The sequence below is a fragment of the Cyrtonyx montezumae genome, unplaced genomic scaffold, assembly GCF_038088225.1.
Source record: "Cyrtonyx montezumae isolate F1298 unplaced genomic scaffold, pur_monq_1.0 scaffold_17, whole genome shotgun sequence".
NCBI lineage: Eukaryota > Metazoa > Chordata > Aves > Galliformes > Odontophoridae > Cyrtonyx > Cyrtonyx montezumae.
Genome location: NW_027071903.1, coordinates 18,978,131 through 18,999,039, shown reverse-complemented (window position 1 = coordinate 18,999,039; position 20,909 = coordinate 18,978,131). Strand labels below are relative to the sequence as shown.

General features: G+C 42.4%; 3 protein-coding genes across 8 annotated transcripts in view; 2 read left to right on the top strand and 1 right to left on the bottom strand.

Moving 5' to 3' along the window:
• ACSBG1 (acyl-CoA synthetase bubblegum family member 1) overlaps positions 1–20,909 on the top strand; it is a 99,413-nt gene that overhangs the window by 26,230 nt on the left and 52,274 nt on the right. For 3 of the 5 annotated variants that reach the window (XM_065733536.1, XM_065733537.1, XM_065733535.1), the window contains exons 13-14: positions 559–805; positions 1,812–2,140. In XM_065733536.1, the coding sequence (XP_065589608.1) occupies positions 559–805; positions 1,812–1,888 (324 nt within the window). In that variant the 3' untranslated portion in view covers positions 1,889–2,140. Of the gene's footprint in view, positions 1–558; positions 806–1,811; positions 2,141–20,909 lie in introns of those variants that run through there. The other 2 variants (XR_010622019.1, XM_065733538.1) reach the window with 2 other exon arrangements.
• IDH3A (isocitrate dehydrogenase (NAD(+)) 3 catalytic subunit alpha) lies at positions 2,837–14,108 on the bottom strand. The gene is made up of 11 exons (XM_065733523.1): positions 14,019–14,108; positions 12,866–12,928; positions 11,500–11,583; positions 10,106–10,220; positions 9,386–9,573; positions 9,080–9,213; positions 8,371–8,473; positions 8,226–8,290; positions 6,987–7,071; positions 6,380–6,532; positions 2,837–4,492 (listed from the first exon to the last, which is right to left on the bottom strand). Exons 1-11 carry the CDS (start codon positions 14,043–14,045, stop codon positions 4,409–4,411), a joined length of 1,101 nt encoding a protein of 366 aa, XP_065589595.1. The 5' UTR covers positions 14,046–14,108; the 3' UTR covers positions 2,837–4,408.
• CIB2 (calcium and integrin binding family member 2) overlaps positions 14,618–20,909 on the top strand; it is a 31,076-nt gene continuing 24,784 nt past the window's right edge. The window contains exon 1 of one of the 2 annotated variants that reach the window (XM_065733575.1): positions 14,618–14,795. In XM_065733575.1, the coding sequence (XP_065589647.1) occupies positions 14,674–14,795 (122 nt within the window). In that variant the 5' untranslated portion in view covers positions 14,618–14,673. The remainder of the gene's footprint in view (positions 14,796–20,909) is intronic. The other variant, XM_065733576.1, reaches the window with a different exon arrangement.

Below are 20,909 nucleotides of genomic sequence, written 5' to 3'. Positions count from 1 at the left end.
TTAATACTGCTTTCAGTGAAACTGCACGCCTGTACCTAGCAAAAAGAGAAGGATTTTGAGCCGTTACAGGAAGACCAAGAATTAAATTGGAGGACATTATTACAAGAAAACAGTGTGTGGCAACTACAGGCCAAATCGTGATGGTCTGATCTTGTTATGGTTAGGTGATTGGCTAAACGTTTGGATTCAAAAGTTCTAACTTCAAACAATACTTGTCTCCTACTGTTTACATTATACCACAGTAATTCAATGTTCCCCTTTAACAGCGGGCTAATTTGAAAATGCTGGTAGGAATTCAAGGTTGATAGATGTGGTGTTGGTCTGTTCACATCATGCACATTTAAGCCAGACATTGGTAGCTTTTGGTAGCTAAGTAGAAAGAAAACTTAAGTGCTGTCACCTGTAGAGATTCCTGCTGTTTCAGAAATGGAAAACAGAATGTTTGGGTGTTGATGCTGGGCTGCTTTTAATAGTCAGGGAGAACCTTATCAAACAAGCATTATTAATTATGCCTTGTAGCAGTGAGCATTTGATGATTATCTTCCTCTGACATTTTAGAGCGTTCTGGACCCAGATACATCGGATCCCACTGACATTCTCACTGACCAAGCTAGAGATTTCTGCCAAAAGATTGGCAGTAAAGCCACTACAGTGTCAGAGATTGTAGCCACAAGGGACCAGGCGATCTACCAGGCCATTCAGGAGGGAATCAACAAAGTCAACAGGAACGCTACTAATAGGGTTCATTGCATTCAAAAATGGATAGTGCTGCCAAGAGACTTTTCTATTTCTGGGGGAGAACTAGGTAAGATGTGGTACTTTTTTAAAGCAGCCTTTCAGTATCTAAAGGGGGTTGTAAGAAAGAAGGGGACAAACTCTAGCAGGGGCTGCTGTGACAGGACAATGGGAAATGATTTCAAACTAAAGGATGGGAGACTTAGGTTGTAAGTAAGGAAGAAGTTTTGTACACTAAGGGTGGTGAGGCACTGGCACAGGCTGCCCAGAGAGATGGTGGATACTCCATCTTTGGAGACATCCAAGGTCAGGCTTGGGGCTCTGAGCACCTGATGGAGCTGTGGGTGTCCCTGTTTGTTGCAGGGGAGTCCCTTCCAACTCAAACGATTGTACAGTTTATACTAAAGGAGTACACACGGTAAAGGGGCTGCTGATTTATAAGTGTCCAAATACAGTTTTATTTGTCAAACTCTATGTTATGACCACTAGATCAAAGGAAGGAAAGTTAAGCAGCATGTTACAGAATACAAAACCTGGAGTTTTTGCTACTCACGCATATGTAGTACATGGTCATTTAAGTGAGTACAACACTGTAGCTAAGTTTGAGATTGCTTTGGGCAGTTAAGCAGTTGTGATTAATTTTTTATGCATTGAAGTGGTAATAACTTCCAGTAATAATACTGAAAAGTGACCATTAAGAACAATAAAAAAAAAGAGGACTAAATTAAAGACTGATAGTGGAGCCCAAAGCCATGTTATCACAAAGCCTTGTTATCAGGCTCTTTGAGTAAAGTGGGGATTATTTCAAACACTTGAAAACCCCTAGCCTTTTAATGAAAAAACAAATAGTAGCAGTTACTAATAACTCCCTTATTTGTCGCTGCTTTTGAAGTGCTCGTGATTACACAAAGGCAGCCATGTGCTACAATTGCTTTCTCACTTAGCAGAGATCTAAACTAACAGAGTAGGTTTCTTCCAAACAAAGGCTCTCTCGCAGAAAATCCAAAACCAAAGCTTTAACAGTGCAGTAACTCTTGTTCCTATTTCTGCTTTTGTGATGAACTCCTTCTCTTAAGGTCCCACCATGAAGTTAAAACGGCTCACTGTGCTTAAGAAATACAAAAATGAAGTGGACTCCTTCTATGAAGAGTGAAAAGCCTCTTTCATCAGAGCAGTGAGGAGGATTTGTAAGGTACAGGAAGTATTTCCTAATCAAAATCATTAATCGTTTTTATTTTGTAGTCTGTTGAATTCATGCACTGGAAAACTGCTATGGTAATCTAGTTATTCCTGATACTCGCCTGATATTTTGTCCTGTTCTGTACAGCATGTCCATTTTCTAATGCAGGTTTTACATTATGCCCTAAATGAGTGAGATTAATGATATCCTCATTGGTTGTGTGACATAAGTTCTCTAGACCAAAATGGAAAGGCTCTGCCCTTATAATCTGTTTGTTCTGTGGGAGGTTGCCTGTAGCCTATGCTGTGTTTTGGTCGATGAGTACTAAGCAGTACTGTTTAGTAAAACACTGGCTATAAAGCTGATAAATTTTTAAAATAACAATAATAAAAAAATCCAAGAACTGTTTTCTTCCCTCCTAGAGAAAAAGAAGTGTATTTCTGTTCACTAGCCCAACATTTTGGAGCCTAAGAATAATCCCTTTTCCACTTCTACACCAGATAGTCTCTAGAGACTTCTCTGAAAGCAGCAGGTCATCATTTCTTAAGTTCATGTTGAGTGTTATTATTTCGCCCAAAACCAAGCACTCAAAGTTGGGAAAACAGTTCCTGAAAACAGAAAGATACAAAGCAGGTAATACAGGAGCTCTCCCCTTAAAGCCCAATTTAGAACAGAAACTTCTTCAGTGTTTTTAAGCAAAAGAATTGCAACTCTACATGCATGTCTCAGTACTGATGTTGTACTAATGCTGACAAATGGGAGCTCTATTTCTTCTTTCCCATAGAAAACATAAATCATGTTGTGTGAAGAGCTAAAGGGCTGCTGGTAGTTAACTCATCCTACAGAAGTACCATCACAAGTACCAACAGTCAGCTTAATGCATCAGACAAAACAGGAGCCTAGGATTATCAAGACAACAAGCAGTAGGACTTCAAAAAGTTTATTTTTTTCCCCATTTTGTGCGTAATGGTACTGCGGAAGATCTTAAGATTAACCTAGAGGCAACAAGGAAGCAGCAGCTTGTAAAACACAGAAGGAAATGATACCCTATTCACCAAAAGCAGAGAGCACAAGAAATAAAGCTTACTGTCCCTCATCCAACACGTTGTCAGGCTGTACAAAAAAGCTGCGTTGCTTACTTCATAGAGTTCTGCTAGAAGACATTATTCAAAATAGCTTTGATTCTGAAATAACCAGCTGAAACAGCCTCAGCAGTAAGTAACTAAGAGGCATAATACCTATAAATACAATTAAGCTTTAAGACACCTGGCTCTGGCAGTAGGTATAAACCTGTGTTAGCCACCAGTTTTACAGATGTGCATTTTCTTGAAGGATATACTATCAGAAGCACACCCTTAAGAAATCCAGGTCAGAGTGGCTCACGATTACATATATGTGATGAAGAAGAGAGGGGAAAAAAGAGGTGCTTTGGTACTTATTAGGCTTAGGAAGCAGGAAAGGAAAGAAGTCTCTGATCCCTTGAATAGGGATGAAATGTATTTCTGGAACATAGGCACCAGAGCCAGACCTTCAGTCTGTCTTCATTCCTTTAGGACTAGTTCTTTACACTCAGAGTTTATAGAGTAAAATCACTAGTCAGGGCAGTGAGACACACTGAACAGGCTGCATGAAAACAAAGTATAGCACAAAAAGCAATCCAGCAGAAGCCATGAAATATTTTGTATAAACTGGTGAAGTTAAAAACTTCCCTTCATAATAAAGAGCAGGAATGAGTTTTTCTCATTTAGTCTCATTACAACTCTCTTGTAAATTAAGTTGCATTTCAGAAAGGAAAACTGGTAAGAAATATTTTGATAGTTTTGAAAAATATTTTTGTTAACATCAGTTCTCACATCTAGCTGGTTTGATGTCTTTTTCTTCGTATACATAAATAGACCAAATCTCTTAAGATTTTGCATTTCTATTTTTCATGCTTTTTGAAGACAAAGCTGTATTTCATCCATCAGCAGAGCACCCAGAAGTGTTCTTCCATTGCTTTTAACACAAAATTGCTATTTTAAATTAGTTTATACCCGTTTCTTTTTGTAACATTTATCTTGTGCTCTTGGTAGGCCAAAAGCCTGTCCCTTCCACTTCAGTAAGACCAACGCCATAGGCTCTGAGCAATAAGGTGCTGTAGCAATTCACTAGTTCTGGTTATGCTATATTCACATCATTTTTCTTTGTGAAAAATAAAAAACCATCCAGTTGAAACAGCACATGGCAGACAGTTACCGTGACAAAAAATACTTCTCTTATGTAAAGATGCTCACCAGGTAGAAACAAATAAATAAGACAGAGCATTTAAAGTCCACTGAAAGCAGGCACAAGCATCATCTGTAGCCGGGGGGACTAAATTTATTAATGGAGAGGCCTTTCCTATAAAGTTTGCTCTCTTAAGAGATGAGCAAAGTACACGCATATGGGTAGCAGGTTACATACTGTATGGTTGTGATGCATCCTGTCAGAGTTAACACGAGTCAAATGAGAAGTTTAATCTGTGTCCCGTACTCTGCTGCAGATCTCTTCTGTGAACTCTGAACACTTGGCATTACCTCCCAGGTCTTTTGTCAAGGCCTGAAGGAAGAAAAAATGCTGTCACTGAAATGTTTAATGGAGCTAGTTATACCTCTGCACAGTCCTATCATCTGTGCTTTGTACAGGTATTGGATATGGATGAGAAGGAATACATAGAGTCCGAGTTTCACTACATTCTACATCACCTTCATCAACAACAATGCAAACTGACACAGGGAGGGAAAAATGAGTAGGAACATGGAGCACTGTTATCTGAGTGTTCAGATCACAGTGAGATTTTCTCTCTTTTAACTACCCAAAGAAAGTGAATTTGGACAAAGCTTTCCAAAGTCCCTTGGCCGCATCAAAGTGTACTTAAGCATTATGGACTTACTAAGAAGTTTGTCTTTTGAAAGTAAAATTCGTACATAATGGCCAGCTAATTTAAGAGATCATTCAGTAATGCTTTGGGGCATATATTTTTCAAAGGAAACCCACACGGGAAAAGCACACACACAGCTCTTGAAATGCTGCATGTTAACAGTTGTCCAAGTTTGCTTAGTTGAGTTAAGGGATTGGAAAAACAGGTAAACTTCCTGCAACAAGTACAACTCCTCTCTGGAAGCGCGAGGACAGTAAAATGAAAATAAAGTAGTCAATGTTTGCCCAACCTGGGCACACTAAAGCAGCTGTAAGAGGTAATTTAAAAATCATTAGTTTTCTCCTTATGTCACATCCATGCAGATCTTAATTAAATGGCTGGGGGCAGGGAAGATGAAAGAAAGGGTAAGCATGAAAGGAAATAAAGGTTACAATTTTAGGATCTTGTCCTCTTTAAGTGCATTATGCTTTTTTATTTTCAATTGAAAAAGATTCTCTCCATTGTGAGCATGTAAGATGGTAAGCAACTAGTACACAAGTAGCCATGTCACACAACTTGTGCTGTTATCTTCTGAAAAATTACTAACCTGCAGATGGAGGGTTTCATTTCCAGAGCAGTAAGTGGGAACTTTACAGGAGCATCTCTTTATTCACTTGTAAGTTTAGTTTGTTTGTTTTTTAAACTGGCTCCTACACACAGCAAGATAGCTATAAGCAGACCACTTACGAAATAATGACAGCTTTTTGTTCAAGCATGCTTGTTCCTTGTCATTAGAAAGCAGCTTCATATGCCTGTGCCCCAGATAACACAGCAGCTAAATGCTAATCTTCCTTAAGGGCAATCATCAGGATCTTTCCAATTACATTTTGGAAAGGTGGAAGTCAAAGTAGGTGAGTGAACCAACAGCATTATGAGCAGAAATTCAGGTCAGGTATTAGAACACAACTCCTCCCACCCCCCACCCCCTCCCAATCCTGTCTGAGTCTCAGATCTGCAGGCAGGTATTCCCTAAGGGAAACTGCACACAACGTTAAGGGAAAAAGTAAACATTGGATGTAATTTTTCCCATAACATTTGTTTTGTAATAAAAAGGTGCCAATGTAAATAAGAGGAAACAATAAAATAAGTGACCTGAAAAACAGGAGCAGAGGTATTAAGTTGGGACTGAGGTGAGTGATTAAGCCTGTAATAAGGCAGATGATCATCCTTCACTCTAAGGTCTAGATTTAAATGCAAATGCACTATCAACTTCACAAGGGAAATATTGCTATTTACTTGGATCTCTAATCCCTTCCGTGGAAAACAGAGATGTAGTTCTAGCTTTTAGAGCTGTGTAAATTGAGACACGAGGAGAGCTACAGAGCATCCCTATTGCTGAAGAGGGCAAACTTAATACCACCAGAGGTAATATAACAACAATCAGAGAACAGCAGCTGTACTGCTCACGTGATTCAGGCCAGCAAAGCAGGGCATCTTTTCTTTTGGCATTAATGTTCTAAGTTAATTTGTGTTACAACAGGGCATAATTTGAATCAGTGTTATGTATTTGCATGCTTTTACATTACCTTTCCACCTTTAATTGCATCAAAGCAAGCTGTCTCAATTTTTGTGGCATGCTTGTGTAGCCCCATGTGACGCAGCATCATTACAGCACTCAGGAGAAGAGCAGTTGGATTTGCCAGGTCTTTTCCTGCAATATCTGGTGCTGTTCCATGAACCTGGGGAGAAAAGTGAACCTGTCTGTTACAGACTTAATATGTTGATTAACAGAGGACGTTTGAAACATAATCCTCACACACAAGCATGCTGAAATAGAACTTCATTCACCATAATAGATTTAATGGAGACAGGAAAGAATAGAACAGTTCAGTCCAAAGGCATTAGAAAAGGGAAACCAGTTCAGCTAATACCTCTCAGTTGTGCCTCTTAAATTCTGTTTCATAAAGTGCCTATTTTCATAAGGAGAGTGAAAAAGTGCCAATAAAAGCATGTAGAAAAACTTACATGTAACACCTTTTATTCTTTGAGTAAAATTTCAAAATCTCTGCAGTAAAACATAGCTTTACAGAGAACTTACTTGTTAACAGCTACATTGTGCATCTCAGAAGTGTTTAGATTCTCCAGTTGAGACAAAGTAGTTATTATTAACAGACCTTGACTAAGAAGACTTACCGATTCAAAAATTGCAACTCCATTAGCACCAATATTTCCACTTGGTGTTACTCCGAGACCACCAATCAATCCAGCACACAAGTCACTGGAAAAAGGAAATCCTTATGTTTCTCCATGTAGTTGCCTCTCAGCACTATATCAAATCATCTTTGTTTCTGAGTAACTCTAACAAGAATAATACTGGGAAGGAACAGATGCTGTTAGCCACTTACACTCTGCTGGAACATCTGAGAATCTGCAGAACTATTAGCAGGAGACATTTCAACTCAGAGAAATGAAAAGGAGATTGCAAACAGCACAGAATACCTCTCCAAGTCTCAAGAACTAGCCAAGCCATGTTTTAGCCTGACATGTTATTGTCTACAAGTTAGCTAACAGGACTAAAATGCAGAAAGGAGGAGCTTGCATAACAACCTTTCAAGTGAAATGGATCTGCTGTAGTTGTAATTGGTTGGGAAATAAAACGAGATATTTAATGCTTCAGAACAGAACTTCCTTCTGCATCTATTAAGGCCAAGAAACCTCTCTGGCATTATGTTCACACTTGAACAAAACACAATGAGTGAGGTTCCCTGGTGACAAGAGTGGCTTTCTTCAAAAGAAGACTCAACCACACTGGAGCTTCCTTGAAGTAGGAAAGCCTGCTGAAGGATGCTGCCTTTAGGACATCACGTTGGCTGTAGTACAGATTTTTCCAAATAGGAGATTTAATCCCAAGGTGAAGAAAATGCAATACAAAACCAAAAAACAGTTAGGACATTGAGAGGCTATCAATTTCAGTCTTCAGAATCACGTTAACTACCTGGCTAGTTCATTCTAAATGTGGCCCCACAGTCATCCTACCCAATCCATTTCAGTGCTGACAAGTGCAAAGTGTTTTTCCCCATTATCAATCCAAGCACTCTGTATTATAATTTGAGCCCTCAACTTCTTCACACTTACGGAATAATATATTCTCCACCCAATCCTACTTGAGTAACACACAGCAGAATGGAGTTTTTGCTGGTGGAGCCTACAAAGAAAGTTCTCACCATAACTTCCCTCCCAACAATATATGAATAACTGTAGTGTAATAGTGTAACAATGCCATCTCTCATTTTGAGAGTCAGATTTGTGAAGTTTTAAACTCTGGGCAGAAGAATACAGTCACTGATCTGGTTGGCATGTAACCTGGATAACTGTCTGGAAACCAACAGCGTTACATATGTGCTGGGCTAGTTAAAATTGAGATCTCCATACCTGAGGATGTCACCGTACAAGTTAGGCATAACGAGCACATCAAATTGTGAAGGATCCTGAACCATCTAGAAAGAAGTATATTTACATTAAGGTTAAGTCTGTAAGCTGAAAAGAATAACCATGATTAAAACAAATAGATACTCACATTCAGACACACGGTATCCAGATACATTTCATTAAACTTAATATCTTTACAGTTTTCTGCTGCTTCCCTGCATTTTCTCAAGAAAAGCCCATCAGACATTCTCCTGTAATTAGGTGAAAGAATACTGCAGTTATTGTAAAGCAAACAATATTCAGATAAAGAAAACTGTGTGCAACAGGATTAAATTGAAAAAAATAAAATCAAACCAGTAGACTGCAAAAACCTAATTACCAACTATTAATCCTTTATGCAAATATTTTAATACATTGCAATCAGAGAAGTTATGCCTTTTAAATCTACCTCTAAGATGTCTGGGCAATCAGAGCATGATGGTTAAACTGCTGCTCCAAACTGACTCATTTATTTACTGAAGAAGCTACTGAGTTGATACAGGTGATGACATAACTGTCACATGCAGTGTGGATTAGTTTCTGATGAAGCACTTTGGCAGCTGTAAAAGAGAGCAGCTCTCTCTCCAAGGTTAAGATTATTTTTGAAAGTAAGTGTTTTTGGAAGGAAGTCAGAGCACTGCCACAGAGTTAGTAACAGGAAAGTTAGCACACGGTGACTCCAGCCTCACTGAGACAAGGTCAGCGTTGTCCATGTTACTCCCATTACCATTCACACATTAGACACGTGAAGAAGATTTAAAAGCCATCTATAATTAAAGTATATAACTACTTGCTCTTTAAAAGAAATATCAACATACATAATATTTGCCTTGTGCACAGCAGTAACATGGCTTCTCTGATTATTTCTAGCATACTCAAAAGCAAATTCTGCAATGCGCTTGCTAGCTTCCTCTGTGATTAGCTTGATGCTTTGCACAACGCCTTCGACAATCTGAAAGACAACAGTAGCATTACTAGTCCAAATGGAGGCTGGTTTGTTCAATAGTATGACTGTTCTGAACAACAAAATCATAGCATGCTGAGCAAGGCAGGCTCCTCAACATACAGTACAATGGAAGACTTTTTTATGGGTAATGAACTTAAACACACTCCCAGCAACTTACCACGTGCTCAATTCCGCTGTATTCACCTTCTGTGTTCTCCCGTATTGTGACAATATTCACATCTGTATAAGGGGTTTTGTAGCCTTCAATTGAGACGCACGGACGGACGTTTGCATAGAGGTCAAAGGTTTTACGCAGGAGCAGATTCATCGATGGGTGCCCTGCAGCAATCGGGGTTTTTAAAGGCCCTGAAGGTAAAAAAATAAATAGAGATGATAAAAAACACTTCATAAATATCAAAGTCGAAGCAGCAGATGGCGCTGTGAGACAGGAACTCCAAATTCTCACCTAACCCCAACACGAAATGCCAAAGGGATTCTCCAGTCCCTCAGGGATACTACACAGTGAGATCCATCAGCTGTTGTAGGGCCAAACTGTGACCTTCATCTTACAAGGAATGGGAGCTTTTAAATAAAAGGTTTTCAATGAAAACAACATATAAAGGTACTCTTCACTGGGAACACAACTACCACATGCTGCTGTGCATCAACTGCCTTGGAAAAGCATACTGTATGGAGTCCAAAGCTGATACTTATAAACATATTTCCTAAACATCAGCAACAGTCACAGCTTTGACACAAAGGATTGCTGTAAGATTACTTAGTAAGCTGTCCCCCATAAACAGCCATCTTTTTGTGATACTGATGAAAGACTTCGGATTCGAACCAAAGTCACTGTAAAAACCAGTATTTAATCTCTTTGATTTAACCCCCAAAGTACCTTTTAATCCCATTTTGTTTTTATCCATGGATTCTTTGGCATCCGGAGGTATCATCCACTTTCCTCCTGGTCCTTGGATAGCTGTGACGTTCCTCTCTTCCCACTGAATAGGAACCTAAACACATTTGCTCTGCGTTAACTTTGGTCTCATGACTTCTGCTCCCGGTTTTAACTCCCCTTTCACAAAAAGGAATTAGGTTTGAGCCTTCCTGAGCACCTTTTCTCTGGGGAGTGACAGTAAGTATGAAGTTTGAACACAAAGATGACTTATAAAGTGTGAGTAATTGAAAATAAAATGGTATGAGCACAAAGTTAAACACCACAAGATGCCTCCCAAGCCATGACACACAGGCAGCATTAGAATTGTGTTTACACACTACTTTCTTCCGCCTGCTACAGCTGTCACATTCCTCCTGACAAGAGACACGAGACATTTAAAAACTGAACTCATTGAGAACTGATCATCCAAACTGCACGGAAGACAGGGCGCAACAGCTCCACCTGTTATCTGAATGGAAATCTACACAAGCTCTGCAGTGCTTTGCACCCACTACCCCCTGTCCATCAGGAAGGGCCACAGCTGAAAAGAATTAAGGTTGCTCATAAGCAAATGGAACCAGTCCAAGCATAATGTACTAGCAAAATGCCCCGTAAAATGAACAAATCACAGAAAGGACTGCAACTGTGCACTCAAACAAATGTTTTACGTCGCTGCACCTCCTGCCTTTCCTCAGAGAGGAACAAAGCTATTACAAGGCTTCCTCAAAGAGAACTGCACCTTGTACAGATCTAAGCTGGACAGTTATAAGAGAAAGGGAATGTGTTTTGATGCCAGTACTGAAGGGGAACTATTTGACAATACTTCTTCCTGAAGAACTATATTTTCTTCCGAGCAAACTGTACAGATTCTTGTGAGCTTCCTTGGATACACTGAAAAACAGTCCTCCTTGGACAGACGTAGTTTTCACTCCACTGAGATGAATGTGGTACAACAGAATCATTGCAATCAGGTTTCTAATAAGACAGTCCCCTTCACAGTGCTCTGATCTGCACTGAGAAGTCACAGTGGATGAAAGCACATCTTTCTGTTGTCGCTCAGGATAGCTTTGTCAACAACATGGCTTCACACAACAAACTGAGTTGATGTTTCCAGCAGTTAAACACATTTGCTCTCAACTCATTACTCCTCTCCAGCTAACAGTTTCAGATGCTGCCTCAATACTGCAATCCCATCTTTCAATATCTGAAGCTTCAGACTCTTTGTATTGCCAAAACATTTCAACAGCTTAAACATGACTCTATCTTTTGGAAGTTAGAGAGAAAGCACAACATTAGTTAACATTTGGTGTTGTAGTTAAAGCTCCAATGCTCACACCATGAAAAATGTGACTTACTTTGGCAGCATCAAAGATCTTCATGACAGCAGCAGAGATCTCAGGTCCTATGCCATCTCCTGGGATTAAAGTCACTGTTTGTACCTAGATAAAAAAGCATCAGGAGTACCAGGAATGAATGCTGTGTTCCGTGTAGGAAACACTCTCACATGTTTCAGGAACCCAAAGTAACTACTAGAAAAGAAAGTTTGAGCTACCAAAAATCACTATGAAGAACAGCAGCAGTGGACAGAAGTGAGAGTGACTAGCTTGCTTTCAAAGGGAGTGCACACATTTTGAGAGAGCTGTCTAAAAATCTGCTTACTATTTTTGTTTCAAAATATGAGTTTAACCTGAAAAGCAAGTTCCTGCTCAGTACTCTCTGAAATAAGTGATCACAAATTGCTTTCTTCATGAGAAATGGAGAGAGGACAATACTACCTACTTACAGCTCTGTTTCCACCCATCTCCCATATAGTCTGCATGCTGTGTAATGCTGACACAAGCTAGACAACATTCAATTCATGAAAAGCTTAAAAAACAAACAGCAAAGAATCAATCTTAGCTGCTTTGCTTCCACTAACTAAGCCAAGCAATTTTACGGTGCAAAGCTAAAGAAGCAGAGCTTCAGATAAGAGAGCACAGCTACTAAGCAAGCAGGTAACTGATGGAATGCAGGATTGGTTCCTGCTGCACAGCAGCACTACACCAGCAGCAGAGAAGATGTCACCTGATGCAGTAAAACGTCCTAGAAGCAGATCAGGAGGAGCCTCATCTACATCTTTTTGTGTTGTGTAAGGAACCTACACTTCAGTTTCTCTCCACTAGTAGCTCTACATAGCTTAGCATTAATAGCCATTACTCTTCCTTAAGCCCTGCCTAAGAGTGTGTGCAGTGGTGCTGAGCCCAGCTTCTGCCACAGCAGTTTTCAAGGCCGTCTTTGCTGGTCCCTAAAGGGACCTCAGGCACACACAGTGCTAAAGCACCACACCAGTGTTTGACATACATTAAAGAGGGCCGTGAAAAGGCAGAACTGTAGCTGCAAGGTACTCTAAAAGCAGCAGGATTTAGGAGTAAATCTATCACTTAGCAGAATGTCTGAAAAAAAAAAAAAAAAAAAAAAAAAGAGGATGAGAAGCTTCTCAACAATTAATTGTCTGTATTTGCCCATTTCAGAATGGGCAGAAGTTTCAGAAGCATACGTCCATGTTTTGTGACAAGTTATCATGCCACGTCTGCTTTCTTCTAAAGCATTTTTACTGGTAAAGTCATTGACCAATGTAAATCCAGCACAGCACTGAAAGTGTTTATGTTCACTTATTCAGGCCTTATGTTTTTTTCTTGAGAAACTTCTTAAAAGAAAAAGAAAAGTTACTAGCATACTCACAGCACTACTAAAACTTCTGGTCACCTGTTTTTGGTTTTTGAAAGCACCTAGCAGTCGAGAAACCTGCAGGAACATAAAACAAGAAGATGCCATCTTACTACACCCACAGAACTTCCAGCAGTTAAAACACTGCAGCAATCACACTGTTAGGGTGGTATTGCTTTAAGTCTCCTGCCTCAAACCAGCACACAAATTAAAACGAAACAGAGTAACTATGGCTCTGCCAAGCTGCCGGGGAGCTGTGTCCCATAGCTCCTGGGTATTCTTAGCACAAGGTGAGCTGAGGACAGCTGCTCCCTGGCCCAGCACAGCAGCCCCAGCAGTGACTCTGGTTGAGGATACAGCACAGCCAGGCTGAGGATTCCTGAAAGGCAAAGCGAGACGTCTGTTCCCCCACCAGCTGCCTGTGCTGCACGTCCGCACCTTTCAGGACGCGTTTGAGCGTCAGTGCGACTTCCCCCACTGGAACCGGGGTGCACTCTGTCCTCACCTTGAATGAGGTCGACATGTTTGGGGCCACCGCTCTCTGCACACTCGGCAGGCTTAAAACCTTCAAGGGCGCGCGAAAGGCAGAATTCAGCAGGGCAACGGCACGCGCAGCCCGCACAGCTCCGGCACAGGACGGCCCCTCCCGAGCTCGGGACGTCCAACATGGGAGGGCCCCTCAGCCCCGCGGCCGCGATCTCGGAGATCACCGCGCATCAGCGATGAGCGCGATGAGCACAGCCGGAGGAGCGGCGCGCACACGGCGGCCGGGCCCGCGGCTGCCAAGGTCACCGCGAGGGGCGCGGCCCGAACCGCCGGGATCCCCGCGCCCGGGGCGACGCCGCAGAGCGAGGCGCGGGCCGGGACCGCGGATCGGGACCGGCGGTCCAAAGCCGCCGCCGCCGCAGCCCCGCCAGCGGCCGCGGCCTGCCCGAACCGCTCGGGACCGGCGCGTCACGGAGGCCCCGCGGCAGGCCCGGCGGCGCGCCCACGAGCCCGACGTCGTTTCCCCGCGGAAGCCCCGCGATGGCGAACGCCGCGGCGACAGCCACCGCCGAGCCGGCGGGGTCACCACCGCCGCGCCCCGCTCCGAGGTGGCCCCGGGCCCCACGCGCGGCGCCAAGGTCACCCGCCCGCCGCCGACCCCCAACCCACGCGCGGCGCTCACCGCGGGCATCCACGCGGCCGCGGCCATGGCGCTACTGCGACCCCGCGATGTCCGCCACCGCCGACGGACCGGAACCGGCGCTGCCGCCCCTCCCCCCCGGGAGGCGTCCCGCGGCGCGCATGCGCCGTCCTTCCCAGACCGTTAGCGGCGCGTGCCGCGCGCTGAGCTCGGCCCTCAGCAGCGTGTGGGGCGCGCGTTGAGCGCGAAGTGCTGACAGCCAGCACCGATAACGCTACGGTTACGGCCCGGCTGCGCACACACTATCGATCTGCTGCCGTTACCTACGCCGGGGGCAAATATTGCTCAACGCTTAGCTGTCAGATTAAAGCAAGCGCTGCTAAAGGCGGCCGGAACAGGTGCAGAAGGGCGAGCTGGAAAGCTGCCCTCAGCGCGCAGTGCCGCTCCGCTGTGCTGCCGGCAGGGGGCGCCGGGCGGCGCGGCTGGCCGCTCCTCCTTCGGTCCTTCCCGCTCCCGGCGGGGCGGCATGGCGCTGCCGTGTCGGTGTCACAGCTGCCCGTGACTCCAGCTCTCGCTTCCCGTGCGCTCGAGCCGGAGGTTTCCTGGCAGTGCTTCGTTCCTCGGCGGGCGCGGTAAAGGCGTTTCGATGCCGGCTTCGCGGATTTCTCGGCACGCTCACGGGGGATTCGCGCTCTAAATGCCTGCGGCACCGGGCAGCCCGGCGGCTTCCTATGGGATGCGTCTGCACGAAGGAAGAATTCTTGTAAGATGGGGAATAAGCAGACGATATTTACTGATGAGCAGCTGGATGCCTACCAGGTAGGATATCTCCTCCGTTCCCGGGAGCATCCTGGATGCGCTTGTGGGTCGTTCTCCTTTTGTTTTGGGAGCGTTGCTTTTAGAATAAAGCCAGAACCTTCCTTGCTCGTCTGCATGTATGTGTTTTACTGTGCCTTCCCCACACCTGTGTTATCAGGGTGGTTATCACTGTAGTCAGCCTCCTTCCCTCCTCTGTGTAGGAGGAGAGCAGTCCGGTCCCTCGTGTCCGGGCTGGAAGCACTGCGACGTTTATGACCAGCTTGGGAAGGGCAGTTCTCCGCTGTCATCGTTTTGTGAAGAAGGGAAAGTGCATCAATAACCCTCTTTTAACCTGTGCTAACTTCCCTGCCAATAGCAGCAAAAATAAATAAACAGGACGGGCCTAACTCTGACTGATTTCACTTCTGGCAATAAATACACTTACCAGCAATCCAAAATACGTATCCATTTACTTTTATCCACTCCTGAGCAGCGGTTTCTTCTTACCCCAGCAGAAGTCTTGCTTATTTTATGCCTTCTGTAGTTCATCTGTGGTACTTTGTTTGCGTCCATCACATCAACTGCGTTTGTCACACTCTGGATGATTAATGATTGCCAGTCTTGTTCAAGTCTTAGCATGCTTCAGATCTTCCTGAAGTGGTTTGAGAGACGCTGTCTGCGTGGTGGGCACCTAGAACAAGTTTCTGAACATGCAAGTCAGGCAATAGATGAAATAGAAGTATGCTGAGGAAGGAGGCAGGTGAATGCTGCTACCAGGTGCAGACAGGGCTGGTGGCATCTCTCTGTTCTTTAATGTGAAATGGTAAATACAGACAGAATGAACAGTGTGGGAAGGCAGTGTTTAATTTTTCTTGATAATCAAGTGATGGATTCAGGGCATACAGATGTAAATATATTTATGTTCCTGAGGTTTTTACTTCTATCACTGAATTAGAAACTGTGGTTTTAAGTACTAATTTTATTTTATTTTATTTGCAGTTAGTGCTACCATAGGCTTTTCACAGGTGTAGAAATTTATTCACATGGAGTCAGTCCAGGGCTATATGCTGAGCGTGCTATAAAATGTGACAATAATCCAGGGGTGACAATAAGCATATATTAAATTATGATTAAATTCAGCATTAAGTTCTTATTACATTCCTAGTCCAGTTGGTAACGGGTTCGTACATGTTCTTGTACTTCCTGTCATCATATGAAACATGAAAATGGAGCTCCTTTCATTTCCACTGTCACACATCTCACCCTCACCAGCAGTCTGTCACTATAATACATTAGTCTGAGTAGTGGTCTTAGGCTTGGCTGTCGAAGATCCCCGAAGGCTATTTTTTAGATCCCTGCTAGATAGGTAAAAGGGGAATCACACATCTGTGAAACACTAATGTCTGTCTTCTGTCTGTGAAAGTGAACACAGAACAGAGCCCAACTGCAGTGAAACAAAACAAAATCCAAATGTAATTAATGTTATCTTCTTGACATAAACTGGCAAATGCAAGGCCCGAAATGTCATCCCTAATTCATTACTCTTCATCCAGAAATTGCCTTCCCCTAATGGCTTGTGCAGCCCCTGCCTTTCCTAATGCAGGGTAATTGATCTCAGAGCCTCTCAGTGGGGCTGGGTGGATGGGATCAGCCTATGGATTTCTCTGTTGCAGGAGGTTTTGTAGCTCACTCCTAGGAGTAAAACATGGTTTGCAACAATCTGTTGTGCACACTGGTACCCCAGAGCACGGCCAAGTGTATACAGATAAGTGACTTAACTTTTACCATTACTGTCTTTTAAACATGAGTTACTCTGGCTTCACAGCACCTGAATGTTACTTTTGGAGAGAGGTCTTTTTTCCTTATAGGTATTGTTTTAAAAGCTTGTTTCATAGGAACTGCTTCTGGTAGGTAAAAGGAAGATGGAAATGCTAGAAGTTCATTTGCTTAATTACAGTAAATTCACATGTAAGCAGCTTTATGTGTCAGGAGTGAAGGCTAAGCTGGAGCAAGATCACCTTCATGAGGAGCTAGCATACACTGATTTCAGGCTGACAGTATGTTATTGGTGAAATAAAAGAACCTCATTTGATCTAAAATGTTCAAAAATGCCCATTTATACACTTTATAGTGGAACAGTGACCATATAGAAGGATTGTTTTTTAACACAATGTTTAAATGAAATAATGGTTAATCTGTTCACCCACAAGATGACCTCAGTATTTTCAAATAGATGGCTGCTTCAGTTAGTCTCCAGGAAGGCTGCTGAAGCTGTTTGTGAAAGAGGTTCGTTGGCATTAAACTTACCATTCTTTTATTGCTATTCGAATAGGTGGAAGCCAATTAACTGAGGAAAGACTGGCATGATGCAGATCTCCTAATGCCTTGTCATGTCATCTAGAAACTTATTAAGCTAGCGTTCTAGTTGATAGCTCTTTAAATTTGCATAAGCTTATGCAAAATATTAGGGAAATCGAAGGAGTCAGGCTTTTGCAAGCATTGGCTTTCTCTTCGAGGTTCACCTCGTTACCAAGTTAGCCATGTGAGAACACAGTTTCTCTTGGGGACTTCTGCTTCCTGTGCCCTGAGAGTACGTGGCTGTATTGGTGATTTTGTTTTTAACATAAAATGCAAAGCCTCCCCAAGGTCTGGATGGAGAAAAGGAAGCAGGAAAGACGTATTTCATTGCAATCAGATAGCACTTGAAATGAAGCTTTTAAAAATTGTATATAGGACAACTTCTGGGTGCCAAGTTCCATAATGAGAAAAGTAGTGGACCGAGAATTTAATGTTGAGTGGTGCTGTATGAGGGTACTAGAAGCAGTAGGAAATTAGGGCATAAAAAATAGCAATATCAGGGCCATCTACTGGCCTCGGTGCACTGCATTTTTCACTGAGTAACACGGTTATATTGAACAGGAAATGCCTAGAAGCTGTGCTCGTGTTTTGGACCGACTGCTCTTGGATCTCACTGCTTTCACTGCAGTTGTTTGAATAAGTGCTCTGAATTTGAGTTCAGTTCTAATTGCTTCCTTAACAGGTGTAACTTAGAGAGCATAGGACAGAAGCATTTTATTTCAGGTAATACTCTGTACTTGAAGTCAATTATTTTTTTATTTGTTAATTGCTAGATTTGTTTACATTATTTCATGCAGCACCATAACGAGATGGTCTTTATTCTGGTTGTCTTCAAGGCACTAGTGCAGTGAGTAGTGGTAGTGTGTAATAATCACTGTGCTGTCTTTTCCAAAGGAATTTGCCTATTACAGGGCTAACTTTCTATTAAAATACAAGAGTTGGACTAAACTATACTTCATGAGGAGTGTGCAAAATCAGGTGAGATAGAGTACTTTAGATGTCAAGAAATGTCACGTGAAAGTTGAAAATATCTTTGTAACTTAGTTTTGGGTTTTTTAAAAGCTGTGCTTGGCTCAATCAGGATCTGTGATGCAAATGAGCTCTTTGGGGGGCAAGAGTACAAAAAGCACACTCACCACAGGTCCTGCAGGATCCTCTGCCAAAAGCACTTCTCAGTTTGATAAAGTATTGCCATTAATGTGCACACTTCCAGTAGCACAGTAATGAAGGAAGGCTTTCTGAAATCATCCTGCAGCCCCTTTCTGGTTTCAGGTTACTGTTTGCTGCATCTATGGACTGAGCAAAATTGCATTTGCTGACAGCCTGTTTCTTTGCCAGTTTCCTATGCTCAGCTGCTTTCACTCCAGTGCCCCACTGCTTCTCACAGCTGCAGGTTCAGCCTGCTGAAGCTCAGTGGGGGCTGTAGAGGTTTTCCACATGTAGATAAAAAATATATATGCTAAGAAACAAAGAGAATGTTAAAATCTCCACTGATATTGTTGCCTGTGACTAGTGTTTTCTAAAATAAACGTTCATACAGCATTACAAATGCAGATACTGATGCTGACTTTTATTATTATTTTTTTACTGTTGAAATCTAGATTCCCTACAGAACTCACACAGTTCTGCAACTGAAAGGCTGGTGCAAGCATCACTGTTTTCCAGTAACTCTATATATTCACAGTGATGAAAATACATATAAATGTGCTACTGATTCAGTCTCACATGACAGCTCTATCCTGGTCTCACTTGTGTGCCAATTAGAATCCAAAAGCATATGTTCTGCATAGAGATTATAATGCAACTACTACATGTAAGCACCTTTCATTTTATCTAGCACCTTTTAACTCTTGATTTTTGATTGTTTAACAAGATGATGTTTTCATGGTGTTTCAATTGAAGCGTTCTTAGACAGATTGAGTCCTTTTGCCACAGTGCTGAAGAACATTTGGGGTTTTCCAAATGAAAACTCTGAAATATTTCTATACAGTGTTAATATTTAAAACACAACATTCAGCACCTCTCATTTCTGAAGAGCTGCCTAGTCAGATAGCTAGAAGGGATTCATCTGTCTTGGCCTGAGGATATTATCCAAGTACCTGTTCATCATTGGTTTGCTTTACCTGTGGCCTGTTGGCTTCTGAGACTGTCCAATTGGGAGTGACTTTTTTATTTATGACTACTTTGTTGCATTTATTTGCTTATAAAGCTTTCTGGTCTGGCTGTTACAGGATCAGAAATTATGCACATAACTGAATAATTATACATGTATTGTTGTAAAGAAGAAGTATGCACTTAATGGGTGCAAGAAATACCATTCTGCAGTACCTTTGCACATTTGAGCAGAGGTATTTTGCTGTTTTCTCATTTGATTCTATTCTTCAGTTTTTCTTCCTTGCTGATAAACGTTGCCCTCCCCTGTATGAAATCAGTTTTGTTTGAGAACTGTGTGCTTTATGCACAGCCATCTTCTGTTGAGCAGACTGCTTACCTTCGTGAGCTGTGTGCTGCACTCTGAGATGGGCACTAGATCTCCCAGAACAAACCATTGTGTGGTCTGATCCTGGAAGAGTACCTCTCCTTACCTCACCTTACCTTATGCTCTGTGTGGGTATATTACGTAAGATGAAAGTCTGTTAGTTAATCAGCATTCTCAGCACCATTATCTCTACTCCTATTTTTTTTTTCAAACCCCTGTTGATCTAAATATAAAGCAGAACCAGTCTAGGAGCTTGTGGTGAGGTCCTAAAGGCTAATAGGAAAGGTAGTGGACAGCTGTGCTACCATTTGTCCAAAACTTGGATTCACCTGACACAGCAGGTCAAAGAATGAAGCCCTGAGCAGTACCAGCTCCATCCCTGGAGGTGCCCAAGTCCAGGCTGGAGGGGCCCTGGGCTGCCTGACCTGCTGGGTGGCAGCCAGCTCATGTCAGGGGGTTGGAATGGGATGTGCTGCAAGGTTCCTTCCAACCCAAGCCATCCTATGACTCAGTGATTCTGAACAACCCAAGTGCACCAGCTCTCTGAGTCTCTTCTCTGCAGAATATTTTAAGAACCAGTTAAGCCACCTAAATGCCAAATATGAAAATCGAGTCTCATTATATGAGCTAATGATCTCATTAAAATCAATAGGAAGTTTTCTGTTTGCTTTATGTCTTTGTAATTGCAGATTTGTTGAAGTAGTATCTTATCTCCAAATAACCATTAGTGCTCCTTTATGTCAGACTTCTTATTAGCTCACTTCCTAAGGGCTCAAGGGCAGACTAAGTGGGATAGTAGATCTTAGAAGAGGAGTGGGTTTTTTTCCCAAGAGGTGGAGGAGGTAACTTTCCAAGACCTCCACTCTAAATAACCTGAAAGCCATAGGGGGCCTCCCATAGTGTTTGAGCAGTTATGTGCTTTTCTAGCAGGACTCCTCGTGGCTCTAGTGTTCAAGTGGAGTAGGCAGGTTGGTGTTTAAGTCCATGATTAACTAAACTACAGCCTTCATGATAAGAAATGTGTTCTGTGATATGCGTGGATTTGTAGGAAGATTGATGTAGTCATATGCATAAACGAAAATGCTTCTCAGGATTCATTTCACCTTTCCATATGAGGGAGTTAATTCAACACGTTAATGTACTACTTGTTGTCCATCATTGTGTATTTTTCTGTATGAATGAAGTAGACGGAAGAAAATTGGATGAATCACCTCTGTGTTTCTCTGGCTGAAGGTCTTTAATTAAATCGGAATTAAATTGCTGTTGTTCCAGCAACTACAGAATGGAATTATGCTTAG